Here is an 18,877-nt window from a genome sequence, read left to right on the forward strand (position 1 = left end):
GTCTGCAGAGGGATCCAAAGCACACTTGTCTCTTGCTGTCTAGGTCTTGCTGTCTAGGCTGGTTTTGGTATTATTTCTGCATTAAATATGAACTACATTCTGTTCCATAAACATCACCATATGTACATCAACAGTTGCTATGCAACAAGGCTATTTGTGCTTCCAGTAATTTTATCTTATCTTTGTCATCAGCTATCATAGCTGTAATTTTTTTGGCGGGTGTAAAGCAGAGGATTTTGCATATATTTTAATGTGTCTTATTGAACAAAATTTTTCCTATCTGCATATAGCTAGAAACCATCTAGGGCCAGTTCATGGGCCTGATATATAGGGTATGTTTGGTTAAAATTGTTTCCTGAGCTTCCCATTGGCAGACGCTCTAACATAAGATAATGCTGTAATTTAACAGTTTCTTTCTCAGTGGAAGGAATGGGAGGACACTTTTGTTAAATGTTTAACAGCAAACTTCTGATTGTGATTATACAGTACTTCCCTTACTGGTTTAATTGCCTGATGCTTAATTTTTCTGCTAGCTTAGGTTTGCTGGACTTAATATAAATAAAAAATGCAGTTTTGTTAGAGATGATGATAAAAGTTTCTAACTGAGCTGTTTTTTGGAAAAATGTGCTACTAATATGACTTGTGAAAACACAGACCTTGGCAGGCAATTGCATCCCAGACTGTAAAGGACTGATGGGTGGAGGAGAAGATTTTACATACATAAATAAAGTACAAGATATTTCCGTAAAGTTGGATGAGATGATTCATTTATTTAAATTTTGAATGTATCTTCACAACTCCCCCTTCATAAGTGGGATTGCCATAAGATCTATTTTTGCATCTTTCAATTCTTTCATGCTCTTTCCACCTTACTGAAAGTAAAAAATGTTCAGAGAATTCCATTGACATAACACATACCAGAGATTTGCTTCTGAGCATCATTCATGCATGGATTGTCTTACTGTTTCATGCTTCACAGAACATTGATGGCTTTTAATGTTTTGTTTTTCTTTAGTTTCCTGAGCCTTCTCTCCTTCAGAAATTCAATTAATGGCATTCAATTTTTTTGGTGTTCTTGTTCAATAGTACATGTAACTGTGTGTATATACCCAGAACAGCTCCTTTCTTCCCACATTCCTTGAAAATTCTCCCATTGTTTTGAATTGTTGGGTCTTTTTCCTTTAAGCAGCTTCTCATGTATGAAAGGACCTTTTCTGAGTTTCTACATGAATCACACTTACCGTATAACATACAATGTGCAATTGTATTCCAGTGAAAATGAGTATTCAGAGGTTTTTATTCTGTATTTTATATATATGTATTTCTAAATATTGGCTATATCCAGCCATTAAAGAAATGTGAAGGGAAAAAACACTAGTAAAAATCTTTCGTTAATGCAGTTACTTCTTTAATTACACCTAATTATTTTCAGTAAAATACTTTGTGCCCAGTATCTTGATGACTTGTAATACTACTTCCAATTTTATTAGATAAATGTTTGAATACTCAAATTCCTCATATTCCTCATCAAACTATTATTTAGGAAATAAACACTCTCACTGTTCTGCCATCTTAGCCCAGCCTGCTGAGGAGTTTGATGTATACCTGTCTACTTTAATAGTACTTTTCAATTGTCTCTGCTCAGGCTGTTACTTAAACACATATTCCAGTCTCCAGAAGGTTTTGGGAACTAACCTAATGCTTCTTTGTTCTGTTATGTACTTCAGTCTCTTCTGGACTGTTAGCAGAAGCAGAAAACCATATCAGCAGCTTCTCCATCAAAAGAAATAGAAGCAACAGCAACCTTTCAAATCTATGTCATTTATGCAAATTTCTGAGTATTTTTGAGGATCATAAAGATGAAACCCTTGATCAGAAGAGGAGAATTTGTCACTCAAGCTAGTTTAATTACAGACATCATTTTGATGGCTCAAAATTTTGTATTATTGTGACATACGGTCCATTCAGAAAACAATTGCAGTTGATTACATCATGCCCCTTCTCCATCTCAAAAAAAATGGAAATTATTTAATTTCTTCACATGCTTGTTGGAGGTTCAGCTGGCTGGCAGGGATAAGCTAATTTTATTTTAATATCTGTTATTAGAACTGTAGACTGTTAATTCCTGTACAAATTTAAACAATTGAGGATATAACACAAAAAATATATGAAGTTAGAATGGGCTCAGTATGATGGGAATAGTCTTTTTGCCTATTTCATTGACTTAAAATACTTCTGTTTTTTTCAGTCTCGCTGATGTTCATGTGAAAAACCAACACACCACCACCACAACAGCAGAAAACCCACTAACAACAAAAAACCCCAACTAACCAACCCCAGTCTGTTGAAGTTTATCAGTGACATTTATAAAGTCTTGCATTTTGTAGAGAAAGCTGAGTAGCTGTAGTCTGCATTAATAAAACATATTAAGTAGGCATAGTACAACTTCCTTTACCTCCTTCATTATATTAGTACTGAGAAGATTTTAAAAGTAGTTACTTGTGACCTAATCATAACAAAACTGAGTTGTCTAATGATGAAGAAGAAAAATACACTTTTTTTGCAAGACTTGAATTTTGTCAGGTTTTTAGTCTCTGCCATTGTGGGCAGATTCTGTTGATACATACAAACACTCACAGCTCTCCCTGTAGACATGATGTACTTTTATTGTTATTTGAATCAGATATGCTCTTAGCAATGTTCAAATGTGATATCTTTGGCAATAGTTTCAGCGAGGTAACTCTGGTCTTCCATTGAAAATGAGTTAAAAATTGAACAGCTTTAAGTCCAGTTGCATCTCACTTCTCAGTCCAGACAGGTATTCATAACTTCATATGTTTGCATGTTCTTCATTACATCCTCTCTGCTTTTTGTGTGTGTACTGAATGTTTCCTTCATTAAATTACAACTGAGTTAGAGTATTGGTTGGGCATTTATTTTACATTATGCTGTAAATGTGCTAAGTATGCACAAAAATACCATCAACAAGAAAATACATGGTTTTCTGCCATCAGGCTATCCTGGATGCATGTCTGAAAGTGGCAGGGATCTTTACTCACTTTGTGAATACTCATAGCTGGGAAGAGGCCATATGATGGTAGTTTCTCATAGAGAAAGCAGGTGCCTTAGCAGCTGCTAAGGCTAATGACAGCCACTTGGTGTAAAGAAAGGAGCTGTAAGATACTGGTTTTTATGTTTGCATTTAGTCCCAGGCTCTCAAGCCATCTCAATGAGAAAAGAGGGACAGAAGCCTTCCAAGTCAGCAAGAATCAGTGGCAAGAAAAAGGTTTTCTAAAATAATTCCATGTTTTCAGTTCTGTTAAAGAGTTCTGTTAATGCCCAGCCTGTAAATGGCAGAAATGATCAACCTAACTGAACTTGAAAATTACTCTCTGAGTTAGAGCAGTAATTCACTCTTGCCTGTAAGTAAATAGCCTGTAATGACAGCTGTAACTTGTCTGAGTTGAAAGCAGAAGACAGGTATATTTTACCATTTCTAACTCTGTTTCAGGGAAGTGAAAATGTTCTTTTTGTTCCCTGCATCGGAGTATGCATGAAAAGGAGAAATATGAGAGGGACAGTCAAATATAAGATTGACAAATTAGTGTAGGGGTTTAATTTTATAGGACTAGGTAAGGATTACAACTCAGGTTACCACAATATATCTACTGGCTGCCATTTCTTGAAATGTGGGATTGGAATTTCTTGCAGAAAGCTGTTTCTGAGTCTGACTGCCATTCACAGGAGTGATAATTTTTTTGCAAGTCACTTTACAACACTGTATCTGTTTCTCTTTCATACATGCTTATGATTGCTGCGTGGAACAGGAGATGTTCCTGATTGTATGTATTTGTTGTACTTTACAAGTACAAATCCTTGACAAAAAGATACCAGTGGCTATAGTGCCGTTTGAGGGCAAATAATCAGAGAGGAAAAAGCTTGAAGAAATAAATTCTTCCACGGTCTGTAGAAAGAGTAGAGAAGAGGTTGATCAAGATCAAAAATTTACCTAATGCTGGTTAAGAACATTCACAGAACCTTGATTATTTCTGTAATATACAAAAATACTTGTTTGTCTGGACTGACCAGTGAGATATATGAATAAAGTACATTGCTTGAGCATAATCCTACGACTGATTTGGTATAAATGTGTAACTTTGTTCTTGCAGAGCTCAGTCAGAGGTGTAATAGAGTTCTCTCATTTAAGTTGTGAGTTTGGGCACTAAAGGACTTTTTTTTTTTGTTGTTGTTGCTCCTGGTAGCAAAGTATTCCTCAGAAGGTAAATTTATAAACATTACTCAAATCCAGTGATTGTGATTTTATCATAATTTATCATTCTTTACTTTGCCACCCAATTTTTAGATGTAATTTCAAATAATCAACACAGAAACATGATTCCTTTTCTGTTTCTTTTTTTCCCAGAAAACCAATCAGAAGAAAAATCAGAAAGTGGCAGTGCTGGTAAGTATAGAGGCTTTCTTTGAATCACTTAAGAAATTACTAATGACTACAGCTTTTCAGTTTTGCTTCTTAAGAAATCGGTAGATTAAAAAAAAAATATTCTACTATATTTAGTAGAATATCATGACATTAAGAAATAACTTCATAAACTGTTTATCTGCTGTGACCAAAAGTTTAAGTTATTAATATTTTTTATTTAAAAGAAGAGGAATAAAACTGTGAGGGAGAGGTTTAGAAATGTAATGTTCTTTGGATGTTGATTTAGATTTTTAAATCTATTTCTCAACCTTTTTTTTTGTTGCTGTTTTGGTTCATTGTCTGTCTTTTTTTAGTTTGAATTCTTTCCTTTTGATTGGAAAGTTTGTAACACATTTCCAGTTATTTCCATTTTTGTTATTTGATTCTAGCTGTATAAACTAAGCAGTCATAAAAATAGTCCATAAAAAGTAGGATTATCTCTGATGCATACAGATTAAATAGTACTGGAACTGGAGTGGCACTTGTAAGTGGTAATGGCAGATAGGAGATGGCTCATGTCAAAGATGTGAAAGAGTTTGAAATCCCTACTTTTCTTAAAAGCATTTCCAAAACATAAGTCTAATGTTAGTGGGTGTTTAAAATGTCTTCTTGAAAGTACTTTTTGGACACTTAAACATGGAGATGTCTGCTTTTTTTAATATCTGACTTCTTTGAATTGCATTCAGCTTCAAGTATTGTCAAAAGTGTATAGTTTGTGTCTGGCTAGAAGTAGGGTTTGGGTTGTGTTTTCTGTGGTAGGGAATTCTTTGTAGAATGGAGATTCCTTCTATTACACTGGCCTAAGCATGTCAGAAAACTGGTGTTGGGTATAATCTGCAGACTTGTACTGAATCCAAGGTGTGTTTTATAGCTTGCAATTCTCAGTTACTTGCTAAAACCTGTTCACTCTGATTCTTTCTGAATTTTGGTGGGTTTTAAAGTAAGAAGGGCTACTTCCTAGATATTGGTATTTTATACCACTTGAAAACTGAGACTTGCTGCTGTGTGATATCTTGGGGGAATCAGATGTTGAGTTTTTAACTGCTAAAATTAATCAGAATTTTGATACTTTCATTTAGTTGTTTTTTTAGTTGTAGGGTTGCGCCCTTGGTTTGCTTGGGTTTTGTGATTTGTTTATTTCGTTTGGGTTTGTATTTGAATGGTTGTATTGTCTCCTCTTCACTCTTGGTGCCTCCTGCTTGTTCTGTGAAGGTTGTGTAAGATGACCACGTGTTTAGTTGTTTGCATTTTTGCCTCAGTCAGAAGAATGAATTACTGTATGCTGTGGGCTGTTTAAATATGCTGACAAGATGAGTGCTAAACCCATTTGATGGAATCAAACTGGTTGTGGATTCACTGTCTGAGCAATGGTAGTTGGTTACCCTGGGGCATATAAAGGAGGACTCTCAGCCACCAGTTACACTGTTTCCTTGTTCACTTTTTTTCTCAAAATCATTGTGGAACTCAGATGACCTTTTCCAAACTACCTCTCGAGTAATTCAGGTTATTTAGTGCTCAATTTTTCTGCTAATCTACTGCATCTTGACCTACATCAAGTACTTTTGAGGCAAGGATGGTGTCTCCTGCGTATTTATTTAGCATGTTAGCATAAAAATATCCTTTTGGGTATTACTGTAATAAAAATATGTAAGGTTTATTCATATTTAGTAAAGAAAGTAAATTGCTTTTACTTTACTTAAAAATAAATATTTATTATTTATTTCTTATTCAGAAATTATTTGGTTTACATCCTTAAAAATTTTTACATTGGTGAGGTGCTGTCAAACTTTAAAATTTGTTATGTTGTAAATCGTAAGTATTATGTATGACATTTTTAATCACATTTATTGTTGGGATAGTTGTAAGCCACTGTTAAAAGGCATGATAGTACCAGTGTTGCTTTTCTACATGTTGCTATTTGAGAGAGACTTTGTGATCCTGGATCAGAGCAAAGGTCATCTGGCTGGTGTCCTGTCCTCAGTGGTGGTTTATGGCAGATGCCTTGAGATGAGTGTAAGAACAGTGTAGAAGCACAATGGTGGTACCTCCCCAGAATAATTACCATAGAATCATAGAACAGTTTGGTTTGAAAGGCACATTTAAAGCTCACCTAGTCCAACCACCTTGCAATGAGCTGGGGCATCTTCAACTAGAACAGGTTGCTCAGACACCTGTCCAACCTAACCTTTAATGTTTCCAGAGATGGGGCATCTACCACCTCTCTGGGCAACCTGTTCCAGCTTCTTGTAGCCTTTAATGATTCTCAGCTCTGGGAGTTCCAGAACCAGAAGTGATGTTCTTCTTAACAGGACCTCATGGATTTTCCTCTTAGAAAGTGTCCCTGTTGGTTGAACCCATGTAAATGTTTAATATCCATAATATCTTGAATGACAGTTACAGTCAAAATATTCAGGAATCAAGACATATGTGAAACAAGTCTACTTAAACTAAATTTGAGCTCCTTTTGCATTTTATCATTTTAGATCACTTTTTCCGTACAGAAATCCTGTTTGTTTAGAACTTGTGAGAAACAGTGCTTGGTGATTCAACCAGTGTTGTTTAGTGCCTGAGGGCTGATTTATGCTAAAAGTGTAGCAAATTACACACTCAGCTGAAGGCAAAGAGAAATGAGGATTGGCTTTACTTGGTCCTGTATGAGGATGAGCAAGCGATTTAAATCCAAATATGTGTATGTAGCTCTTGTTTGTTTATGGCGTTGCTTGCACCTACCTGGAAGTGCTGTCAGTGGCGACAGAAGCTGTGAAAACCAAGCATTTGTGCCAATATAAAGTGTGACCTCCCCCCCCAATAAAAATACTCAGAAACTGCTGCTCTGAGCCTGTGTAGTCTGCTGAGAATGATACAGTAAAGAAATGCATACTCATGTAAGAGCAATTAGGGGCCATCCTTGTGTGATTGTATTATATAGAAGTTGCATGGGCAGTAACTGAGTGTATAATGTTGCCTAAGCCTTGAGCATGTAGACAGACAAGGTAGGGTGAGCATAGTATTAAAATGTTACCAATTGTGAGTGGTAACTTTAGACAAATATAGGACGCTTGAATTGTTTCTAGATACCACTTCCTTAATTTCTTGATATTGCAGTAAAAAAAAAAAGGATTCACATGTTGATTATACATGTGTTGGAATATTTGAAATGTATTGTAAACACGATGAGAAACACTTAACTGCATGTGATAAAATCAGCTATTTTTTGTTAGAGACAGAGTGTTCTTACAGTATAATATGGGACTGTATAAGGCTGCTAAATGCACATTTGATTTTATTATCGTTCAAGCAGTTAACATATATTAATTATACTTCAGAAGTGAAACTCTAACTGAAAAATGATTGTCAGGAGGAATAAAACAGTAATTTTTAGTTTAAATACTAGCTTGCAGCTCAGCGTTGAAGATAATTTAGATGCAGACTCTGCCATTTTCGAGCCACAGAAACAGTTTTTGTCTTGGAAATATAACTGGGTTTGTTGGCAGATAAATACAACACAACTTAAAATACAAGCTTCTCGGTAGCTTTCCAGGAGCCATAATCAATATGAGACTCCATTTGTAGCTGCTGAAACACACAAGCAGTGATTCCTGCTTTAAGGTACATGTGGTCAAGGTCTATGGTACTGGTTATAATAAATACTGTGTAAGAACAGGGAAAGTGCAGTGGCAGAATAGCAAAAGGATATGGATTTAATGTAAGTCAGCACTACCTGGAGTTAAATTTTTGGAGAATTTGCATAAATATCCCTGGTGTCTTTAGAGTCTGGCTATTAATTTTAGTGTATAGTATAAATAGTCTAACATTTATTTTTGAGCAAACTAATGTATTTATTGTCATACAGTCTCTATCCTGAGAGTAGAACCTGATACAAAACAGTGGGAGTTAATCTCATGACCATATTTTGTCCCTCTGTGATGTCCATGTCCAGCTTGTTGAAGTGCTGAACTAAGCAGAAGTGTGCTTTTGGCTTGTACTAGAGTTGTTAGTTTTCCTTACAACTCTTGAGGAATCCCAGGAATCTTAGCCATGTTTGGCATTGCAGATCATGACTTCACAAATTGTGTTTGTCTTCTCTGAGGGATTTTGCTGATTATTGCAGTTCACCCACCTACCAGCATGATCACTTTTGATGGGTTCAGATTTTGGAGTATTGCAAATTGAGAGCCTTGGATGATGGATCAAAGGGGCAGAGGAAAATTAAATGTTTGCTGTCTTGGCCAGTACAAGACTAACATGTAGCAGATGTAAGGCTTGCAGGAGTCAGTTTCAAAGTAAATAAAATGAGGTAGTTTTGCACTCAGAATGTAATTGAGTCACTGAATTCCTTGACAGAAGGTGTGGATGTGAAGGTGGTATTTGCTAAAGGCTTACACAACCTTAGAGGAGACCAAAGGGAGAGGAGATGAAAGATCATAGAATGATAGAATGGTTTGGGTTGCCTTAAAGAGTTTAAAGATCACATGATTCCAGCCCCCTTGTCGTGGGCAGGGACACCTTCCACTAGACTAGGTTGCTCAAAGCCTGGCCTGGTACACTTCCAGGGATGGGGCATCCACAAGTGTTCTGTGCAATCTCTTTGTTCCAGTGTCTCACCACCTTCACAGTAAAGAATTTCTTCCTAATATATAATCTAAATCTGCCCTTTCTTCTCTTTAAAGCCTTTGTCCCTTGTCCTGTCATTACACGTCCTTGTCAAAAGTCTCTCTCCTGTAGTTCCCTTTAGGTATTGGAATGTGCTCTAAGATCTCCCTGGAGCCTTCTCTTCTCCAGGCTGAACAGCCCAACTCTCTCAGCATGTCTTCATAGGGCAGGTGCTCCAGCCCTCTGATCACCTTTGTGGACCTTCTCTGGACCTGTCCTTCTTATGCTGGGGACTCAGAGCGGGAAGCAGTATTCCACGTGGGGTTTCAAGGGAGTGGAGAGGGGCAGAATCACCTCCCTTGACCTGCTGGCCACTCCTCTTTTGATGCAGCTCAGGATATTATTGACTTTGTGGGCAGGGAGCTCATGTTGCTGGGTTATGTTGAACTTCTCATCAACCAAAATCCACAAAAGGGGACTAAGGTTGAGAGGACATCTGATTTGAGAGACCCCAAGCCACAAAAGCCAGGTGGACACTGGGATGCATGCCTGATAGGAGAATCATACATGGCTGCACTGTCTTTAGGTTTCTTCATAGATGTATACATGTTACCACTTTACTGGAATCATGATGCTGAGCAAAGCAGACCTTTAGTCTGAACCAGTACTGTCACACTCAGGCTCTGCTTACCCCTTCTCCCCCTTGCATTTTTTTTTTCTCCCAGTTGTTACTTTTTTTTTAACCAAGGAGGTAACTTTTTGGGGGGAAGGGCGTTAAAGCAAAGGTGAAAACAGCTCCTCTAACGTTGTGTGTAGTCATTTATCTTTGCCTTTGATAACTGCAGCTACAAGAACACTGGAGGCAGTAGTGCAATAGGAGGACCTGAGCTTTCTGTATGCTTGAGTCTGGAAATAGTCTAGCAAAGCTCATGTCGTGCTCTTCCTGAGCTATCAGGCTTTTCCAGCCCCAGCATTTTGCCAATAGCAGTGGTGATAACACAGAAGCAGGAGCAGTTTGTAGCTGTGCTACAGCATATTGCCTTACTCATGCAGGTTGTCTTAAGGATTTCTGTGCAGTACTCTGTGGGCAAACCGAGGAATCATAATCTCAGCATGGCAGAAAAGTCTTATGGAGATGAAATTTTATCATCATACGGGAAGGCATAAGATAGCCTACGTTAGATTTCTGCCCTGTTGGGAAAGAACTTTTTTTGCTGTTCATTTCAGAAAATGTGTTGGAAATGTCACTAGACCTAGCAATGCTGCTGGCCTTAGATAATGTTAGTATTGATAAGACTTCTAACCTGAAAGTACCTTTTCCTCTCTTTAGCTGGTTCTTATCAACCTGGCTGGCAGGACCTTTAATTTATCTCCTCTGAGATTACCAGTTTCAGCATTGAGAAAATGTACTGCTTTATCCCTAATACTTGCCAAAGGCCTTACTTAAGTAGTGGAGAGGCAATAAATGACTGGGTTTGGTGTTACAGTTGCTTGTTCTGTTTACAGTTTTTCATGCTTAGCCTGTTCATTACTAGTTTGTTTGTGTGTTTTTTCTTCCTAATTGAGAGAGTCTGTACTGACCTCTGACCTGTTCTTTTTTTTTCACTTCATCTGTTCACTGTGGTACAAAATCAAGAACCTCCTATGAGCTAACAAATAGCTTTCTGTGGAGCTGCAGCAGGAGATTTGTAGCTTGAAGTTTTCTATTTGCAATTTTTGAAAAAAAGTAATTCCTCTGACTTCTGCTACAGTAAAGAAAATTACCTCTTTGAAACCTGGCATATGAAAAGCAAAAAGAGAATTTTGTAAAATTCCCCCCCATTGTTTATTTATTAATTTCAGGATTATTAGACATTACTTGTGTTGTACAACCTCAGTGTTGCACTCTGTGGGTATCTGACTGTGCCACAAACCCAAGACCCTCAGCTGACACTGAGTGACACTGAATCCCTTTCTCTTCATCTCTGAGTGCTCATAGACTCTCTCACCACACTTCTCCCTTCCCATCCTCACAGCTGGGGGGGCCCAGCACTGCAAACTTCCATGAGCATGACTCCAGTCTCTAGCAGGCCCCTTGGAACCTCATCTTCCTGGGGCATTTCCCCAGCAAGCAACCTTGGGGTTTTTAATATAAATTCTCATCTCCTCGTTGTGTTTCTGTGGTTGTTAAAGTGCCACCCCCTTGTACAGGATGCCAAGTCTCTCTTTGGGAGCTGTGAGCAAGAAAACCTTGTGCTTCGTTTTGAGCAGGTTTTTCATACCTGGAACAAAGCTGCTGCTGAAAGTTTGGTAGTGTCAAAGGCGAAAAAAAAAGATGTATCCTGGAAAAGCATAGAGATCTAGCTCTTTACAAAACTGAAATAATGCTCGGGGTGGAACTAATGGAATCCTCCTTTAGTGCCCAGAAAGGTGAACTTTCATGTGCCCAGAAAGGTGGCTTTCATGAACTGTCTGTTAACCAAGATTATGTCCCCTGAATTCATACCACCAGTGAACAAGGCAATATTGTGGTAATTTTCAGCATTATCAGGAGAAGCTTACAGACATTCAGAATGACTCAATTTGTAAGAGTCATCTTCTAACGACTTGGTTTTGAAATCTTAACGTGTTGAGCTTGCATATCATCGTGTCGTAACCGTGCTTTAAATGAGTTGCTGCTGTTTCCAGCTATAATTATTGTACCCTCTTTTGAACAGCGCAGATAGAAACAGCTTCTTGGGGGACTGGTGCATTAGCTGTGTGGTGGTACTCCTACTACACACATTTTTGGGAAAAGAAATTAACTATCTAGTTCTACGGAATATTACGCAATTTCAGAAAGAAAGGCAACTGCAGTTTCTTTTTCTGAGTGCTTGCTCATCCGCGTTCCTCAGGTGTCATCATACATCTTCCTCCTACCTTCGCCAGTCCTTGCCATGCTGCTTGTTTTCTGGCATTTTATTGGGAATGATGATGATTTGAGTGTTTTGAGATGATGTTCTCTGTGATACACCAGTACATAGGAGTTACAGAATGGCTATTTCAAAAGTAAATAAAACCCGTAATGTTATTTTTTCTGATCCTAAATTTCTTGTGCCTTACATATTGATTGTGTTTCACCCCAGTAAATTATGCAAGCCTCCCTCTTCATATTAGGATTCCTTCATTTTTTAAACTAGTAGTCCCTTTCCTATCAATCTACCCTTTGTTGCAGGGCAGCAGACAGTGTTAGGTTTATGTAATAGTTATTTAACAAAGATGATCTAGCCTAGGAAAATAATATTTATTTTGTCATAGACCCAGGTTAACTTATCCTCTTCATCCCCAGTCCCGACTCATCAGTCAGCAGTGTTAGGGCAGCATGACCCTTCTACACAAGTAAATTAATGGATGAGACACTGCTCTTAGTAAATTGTATTATTTGTTGCCTGCCCTTATTCTGCTTGTATACTAATGGGGAGTGGAGAAAGAAGATAATTTTCTTAACCTATTCTCATTTTACTGAGTGGAAACCTGGTAATGCTTTGAAGAGGTGAAATTAACAATGCCACTGATCTTCTGCAAATGGGGATGTAATTTTTACCTACTGTAGAAATGAAGTGACCTGTTCTCACTTAAAACAGTTGTAATAGGTACAAATGCAAAATTTAAAAAATTATATGAACAATAAGACATGAGCATTTGAAAATATCAATAGTTCAATTATGATACTGTGAAACACTGGTCAGCGGGTGAGTCGGTACTGAAGGTACAGAGTTGGAGCTACGATTTAACCTTGTTGTGCAGCCTGTGTATTTCATGCCATCAAGACTACCTCCAGAAACCACATCTGGCTCTACAGTCATTGGGCAGTAAGTTAGAGACTGAAGAAATACTTGGAGGGGGCATTGTGTAAGTTTTTCCTGGTTATATATTCTTTCCTAGGCATCCCTGACAAAGCCCCACCATAGGCCTGGTGAAACAAAAATTAAGGAGGCAAAAAGAAGATGAGGGAAAAAGGATGTGAAGGTCAAAGGGTCAAAAATGGGGTTTCTCCCAGACATGGGAAATCTCTGGGGTTAGAAATAGTTCAGATTCACCAGGGAACACTGGGCGAAAACAGGCTTCAGTCTGACATTGTGCAGCCACTTGTAGGTTTTGTCCTCGTATAGAAATCCGTGTAGTTGGTACCTATGCCAATGTACTGCCAAGTGTGATAAAGAGTCCTTGACTTCTCCTCCACCAATGGGGAAAGATAGACATCTAAGTGTCAGTATTTTGGTCAATTTGGCAGCTATTTATATTTTTCCATGAGCAGGCATTCAAGAAATTCATGGGGACAAGGATATTTTTTGTAGTCTGTGGAAGTCAGTCCTGCCTTCAGTTGCCTCTGTCCTTTCTGCTTGGTGACCCCTTTTCTCACCTAAGAAAACAGGCAGGGAGGCAAGAAGAGCTGGCCAAGCCTGGGAGCAGGTTAAGTGCTTCCTTGGGGAAAGGGGAGGAACTTCCTTCTTAGTCGTATCAGAGGAATGGAAGATGGTCAAAGAAATTATGGTAATTGTCATTCCTTCCTCATACTTGTAGGACAGTTTTGAGAAGTTTGTTGTGATCCAAATCTTAGTGAGAGAAAGAAGAATAAAAATACTTTGCATGCACATGGTGTACTAAGTAATGTTGTTAGAACCACTGTGGGTATTTCTGACTTAAGCACTTGATTTTGCAGCCTTCGTATTGTCATAGTAGTTATTGAATATGACATTTCCAACCTTAAACAAAAGGCAGAAGAGGTAGCTGATGTATAATTGGGTACTTTTTCTGGCACAATCTACTGTGGTGGAACACAAGCATTGGCCTGACTGACTGAACATATGCAGAATATATTTATGTTATATTTAGTAAGTTTAGGGAGTACAAAGGAAATACTGTTCACAGTATTGAGGTTTTATGTGGTCTTTTTGTTCCTATACCAAAGCAAGACATCCCCTGCCCTGAAAAATTGCTCAAGTTTATAACTAGTTTGAAGTGTCTAGTTGTAGGCGATGTGGCATGATTCAAGACAGTTGTGGATTTGTTTAGTGTGAACAGGAAAGAGAATTATTTTTTTACCTCCATGTTCCTTTCTGCTGTGTAATTCAAAGAGCTGAATGAGATGCCTTCGATCAGAGGTAGCATGTAAAAATTTCAAACCCTGGCACCTGTAGAAATGCATCACTGCTCATGAAAAAGGGAAAAGAAGCAAGACTGAAGTTAGTGTTGCAACAGATGATTTTACGTGTGTGCCATAGATGTCAGTGTTACTTACACAGAAATATAAAAAAGGTCCAGTTAAAATTGTGTAAGGTAGTGAATCATTGAATTTTAAAGAAACAAACAAACCAACCTGCAAAAAACCAACCAAACAACACAGGTATTTATTTTAATAATGATTAGAGAGGTACATTTTTCACTTACAAAAAATAAATTCAAGTTCTCTTTCATAGGTTGAGAGGGCAGTAGATACCTGAACCGAAAGCCTGGCAAATAAATATTTTCTGAATAGCTATAGAATATTCTTAGAAGATGCTTCAGATAGTTTTCATTTTACCTGTGATTATCAGCTTATGAATAATTTATATTCTGAAAGTATTTTCTACAATAAATGCAGACCCATTAAATTCTTTACTGGTTTTTCATGAGTGAAGTCATGCTCCAATAAAAAACTGGTGTTGCTTTCTGATAGTGAAGTGATAACAATTGATTCCTTGGTGTTTGGTGTCCTAAGAGCCCAACTGAAAAGTGAGCAACCACAACATATTTTAATTAACATATATTAATTGTTTGAAGTAAAACCTGATTTTCACTTTTCTTCTTTCTGACTGCAATGATGTTTTAAATCTCAGTCAAAGATCCAGTACAAATGAAGGCTATAACCAAAAGCAATTAAGTGCAAATGGATGATTTGACATCCTGGGAGCAACAGCCTCCTCCAGACTTGGTGCTGATGCAGGCTGTGTATTTGACAGCACGGCGAGCATGCTGCTTTAAAACTTGTGGATTCATTATGGGGTTTTCTTAGATTGTCTTGTCACTTTTTCTTCCTCATGTAAAGAATTGTGTCTAGAAAGGGCTTTTCATGTAATTGTTCTGTGTGACTGTGTTTCTAGTTCTTGTCCAAGAAGATCAGCAGGATTTTCTGTTTCTTTTAGGGAAGCTTTCACATTTGCTTTTCACAGAAGTCCTACAGGTTCTTGTAAGTACAAGATTAGTGGTTAATAAGGATTTTTCTTAATACAGCAATTTGAAAATATCTTGGAGGGGGAGGAGAGAAGATGACACATGCTGGCGGCATATGTAAATAATAGTATTTTACTATGTATCTTTTGTGTGTACATAGTTAATACTTTTGGACAAATTCTGAGAAGTTTTCTGATACATGGACAGTTCTTCATCTTGTATGCCTGTAATGTAAAGTGGTCTGATTTTAAATGTTAGAGTCTGGGAAAGTTCCATTTAGAACCACATCTTTTATGAGCTCTAAGTCTGTAACATGAGGACTAGATAGAAAACTGCATCATTTCTAGACAGTTGGTTCATTATGATGGAATACTCTGGAGAGGTTGAATTTCCCCATTTGATAAAACCATGTTGGAATATGTTTCAGTCACTGCTGGAGATGTAGCATCCCTGTATTCATCTTGAGCAAGGCACGGCACCTAGTTAACAACACCTGTTGTATGTTAAAAGTGTAAAAGAGCTTCTTGTTGAAGGATAAGTGGACCTTGCATTTGTATTCCCAGTCCTGACTGCTAAGGATTGATTTGTTCCCTCTAAAATTCAAACCACAGCTGTTCTCAGCCTGTCTTGTGTTAGCTGTTTTCCTTGGTTGTCACTTCTAGCATGGATTGTACTGCATTTTGTCAACATTCTTAGTATTTTTTTCCTGTACAAAATTGACGTTTTGGGAGAGCTACTTAATTGGTTTTTTTCTTTCTTTATAAGCATTTTACTTGAATTTTGGGTTCATGTGAGCTGTGAATGATGATTGGTTTCAATGACAAACAAAGCTTAGAGTTAGTGAAGCTTCTTTTTGCCTTTTGTGATGATTTTTCAGTTCGCTTTTTTGAAGTGGCTGGTTTGTAATGCTTGTGGTTAAATTAGTTACAGTTGTTCTATAGAAACTATTGAAACTTTGTTTAAAATATAAATTAAAAGATTTGACAAATAGTGGAGATGAAGAGAATGAAGGTATTTATTCCATTACTTAGATTGAATTGTCTTTAATGCCAGCAGGTGGTCTATTCAGAACTGATAGTACTCATTGCATTTAGTAAACCACTGTGCAAAGCAAGGGCTCTGTTCATTGCTTGTCCTTATGAGCACAAATGATTGCTAGGAAATACTAACTGTAACATTGTAGGATGCCATTATTGGAAACCTGTTACACTAAACTTTATGTCAAATACTTTTATTAGCTATTTGATATGTACATATGATTTAGAAAATTTAACATTCTGTGCAGATTGAACTCATTTCCTGTAATAAAATGAATCTCCCCCAGCACTATTTCATCAGTTTACATGTTTCTGGCAATTGCTATTAGTGTAGCAACATGGTATACATTTGGGAGTTAGTGAGCTGAGAAATCATTTAACTTAATTTTTAAGTTGGTTAATTTTAAACTCTCTTGCAATCTTGTTTTTTGCAAATTCAATACAATAGATTACCATAAACACTAATGAACAGTCAAAATCATTTATTCCAGTTAAAATCCATTCTGAATTTGTTATGAGCAAAACATATTTTAAGCCTGCTTGTTATATGAAAATACTCTCACTGCTGTTCAGCAGAGCACTTAGGTATATGCACATTCATCACACAGGTACACAAAAATTGAGCTAGACTCTCTGGTTGAAAGACAGCATTGAGAAAACATATTACAAAGACCATAAAGCATTCCATCTGTGTTTACAATGTTAGCAGATAATTTTTGTTAAATTCAGGCATAAAATTTTCATTCAGCTTAAGTAAGCCAGAGATAGATGTCATTATGAGATTTACATACCATTAACTCACATCAGTTGATTAGCAGCTGAGCTCTGTGGTACAGGGCTAGTGAGATGCATTATTTGTGATGCCAGGAGGCTGCAGCTCAAGGTTTACTGACTGCATGCTCGTTTCCTTTGCCTTTGTGATTACTTGATAAAATGCAGTGCATCACTGTGAACAATCGACCCTCTTGAGCAATCCAGGCTAGTCAGCAGCCTAAATCCACATTTTAAAGCTGTCATTATAGCCTCAAATTTAAGAGTTTCCAGGGTGCAGACAAAGGTGTTGTCCTCCTTCAGTACCAATCGTGTGCCGTTTTCAGACTTTATGAAGTACTTGAATTGAATTATATTTGAAGATACCGAAAACTCCTCTGGAAATCCATCCAGCCTGCTTTTGGACACCAGTACAATTCTGGATTTTATTTTTGCTATGAATTCAGGAGCATTACAAAAGATTCTAAGTCCTTGTGAACGGTCGTGGCTGTCAGTTATTTCCAGGAAAGTAGTCTCTCGAGATGCTAGCTGTTCCTTCTCCCACCTTGATTTCACTGCCTCTGAGAGTACCTTAAGCTGGAAAAATTCAGCTTCTTGTGCCAAAAGTTGATTTTCTCGAAACCCCTCTGGTAGAAGAAGTTCTCCGTTCCGTAGGAAGTTGAGGATGTGCCTGAAAAGGAGTCCATCTCTGTCTATGAAGTAATGACCATCTGCATCAAATGGGCACATTATTCTTCCATTTATGATCCCCTCCAGAAAAGAATCTGGATACTTGGTTAGTGTCTGTTTTTGTGTGATGTATAGATAACCACCGACATTCAAAGTAATGAGAGTGGTTTTATACTCCTTGTCTAGCTCAGAGCTTTCAGAGTTGCTGTTTTTTTCTTCGCATTCGTTTTCTCTTCTGCTTGCTTTTCTCTCCATTATTGAAGCTAGGACAAAAGCCAGCTATCCTGCTCTGCTCTTGTCAGCTTGCAAGGAGGATGTTTCTTATTAAAAAGCACCTTTATTCAGCTCCGGCTCAATGTTGGAATGGAAATGCTGCTCGCATTGCTCCGACTGTCAGCTTGGGTTTGCAGTAGGTGGCGTATCAGCTGTGTGTGCAGAGAGAGAGCAGGGATATGACTGTAAGGGAGAATTTGCATTTAACTGTGTAAGGGAAGAAACGAATAACAACTGCTTGTTTTGTTTCTTTCCTTTAAGTCTAAGTGGTTTACATAGCTTAGGGGGTTCTGCACAGAAATACATACTGCTATACTAAATGACAACTTATTTTTAATACTTGAAGATGTATTTGTAGTATCAGCTGGCCAAATTAAATTTAGTGCTTATGGTGTTAAACACCTTCATTTGTGTTTCAAGGATTTTTATTTTCACAAATCCCCTTTTTTCACATTGTTTTTTAGTACTGATTACAGTACCTAATGCATACAGCAGGACAACACAGAAAAGATATGCCTGCCCGTACAAGGGGGGTGTCATCTGTGGAGTGTGTGCACATGCATGTCACTTATTTATTGGGCACGTGTGCAGCAGCAAGATGTTTCCACAGGAGATACCCTGGAAGTGGTGCTAAGGACTTGTTGGTCTGACTGTTTTAAGTTTGTGGCAAAAGCTTTTTATCTGCAGTCAAAGGGAGTATCCTCACCAACACAAGAGCAGCAGTCTGATTAGGTTTTGCTTTTTGCCTTTCTATGTGCCATAGACAAAAACTCTTTTACAGGGAGGATTTACCATTTGTATTGGTGAAGCCACTACGACTGTCTAGCATCAGTTTGTTCTTTCTCCATAGAAAAACTCAGCTGCCCTGTGAAACAAAGGGCTT

General features: G+C 37.7%; 2 protein-coding genes across 2 annotated transcripts in view; one reads left to right on the forward strand and one right to left on the reverse strand.

The window, feature by feature from the left end:
• The window catches only part of GTF2F2 (general transcription factor IIF subunit 2), an 84,256-nt gene that overhangs the window by 10,743 nt on the left and 54,636 nt on the right, over window positions 1-18,877 (forward strand). Inside the window, exon 5 of the mRNA XM_085059537.1 lies at window positions 4,424-4,462. Coding sequence (XP_084915663.1) covers window positions 4,424-4,462 — 39 coding nt within the window. The remainder of the gene's footprint in view (window positions 1-4,423; window positions 4,463-18,877) is intronic.
• Window positions 16,747-18,152, reverse strand: KCTD4 (potassium channel tetramerization domain containing 4). Its single transcript, XM_085059548.1, has one exon. The coding sequence runs from the start codon at window positions 17,974-17,976 to the stop codon at window positions 17,203-17,205; it is 774 nt and encodes a 257-aa protein (XP_084915674.1). The 5' UTR covers window positions 17,977-18,152; the 3' UTR covers window positions 16,747-17,202.

Source organism: Lichenostomus cassidix, chromosome 1 (assembly GCF_008360975.1).
Source record: "Lichenostomus cassidix isolate B80296 chromosome 1, HeHo_3.0, whole genome shotgun sequence".
NCBI classification, from domain to species: domain Eukaryota; kingdom Metazoa; phylum Chordata; class Aves; order Passeriformes; family Meliphagidae; genus Lichenostomus; species Lichenostomus cassidix.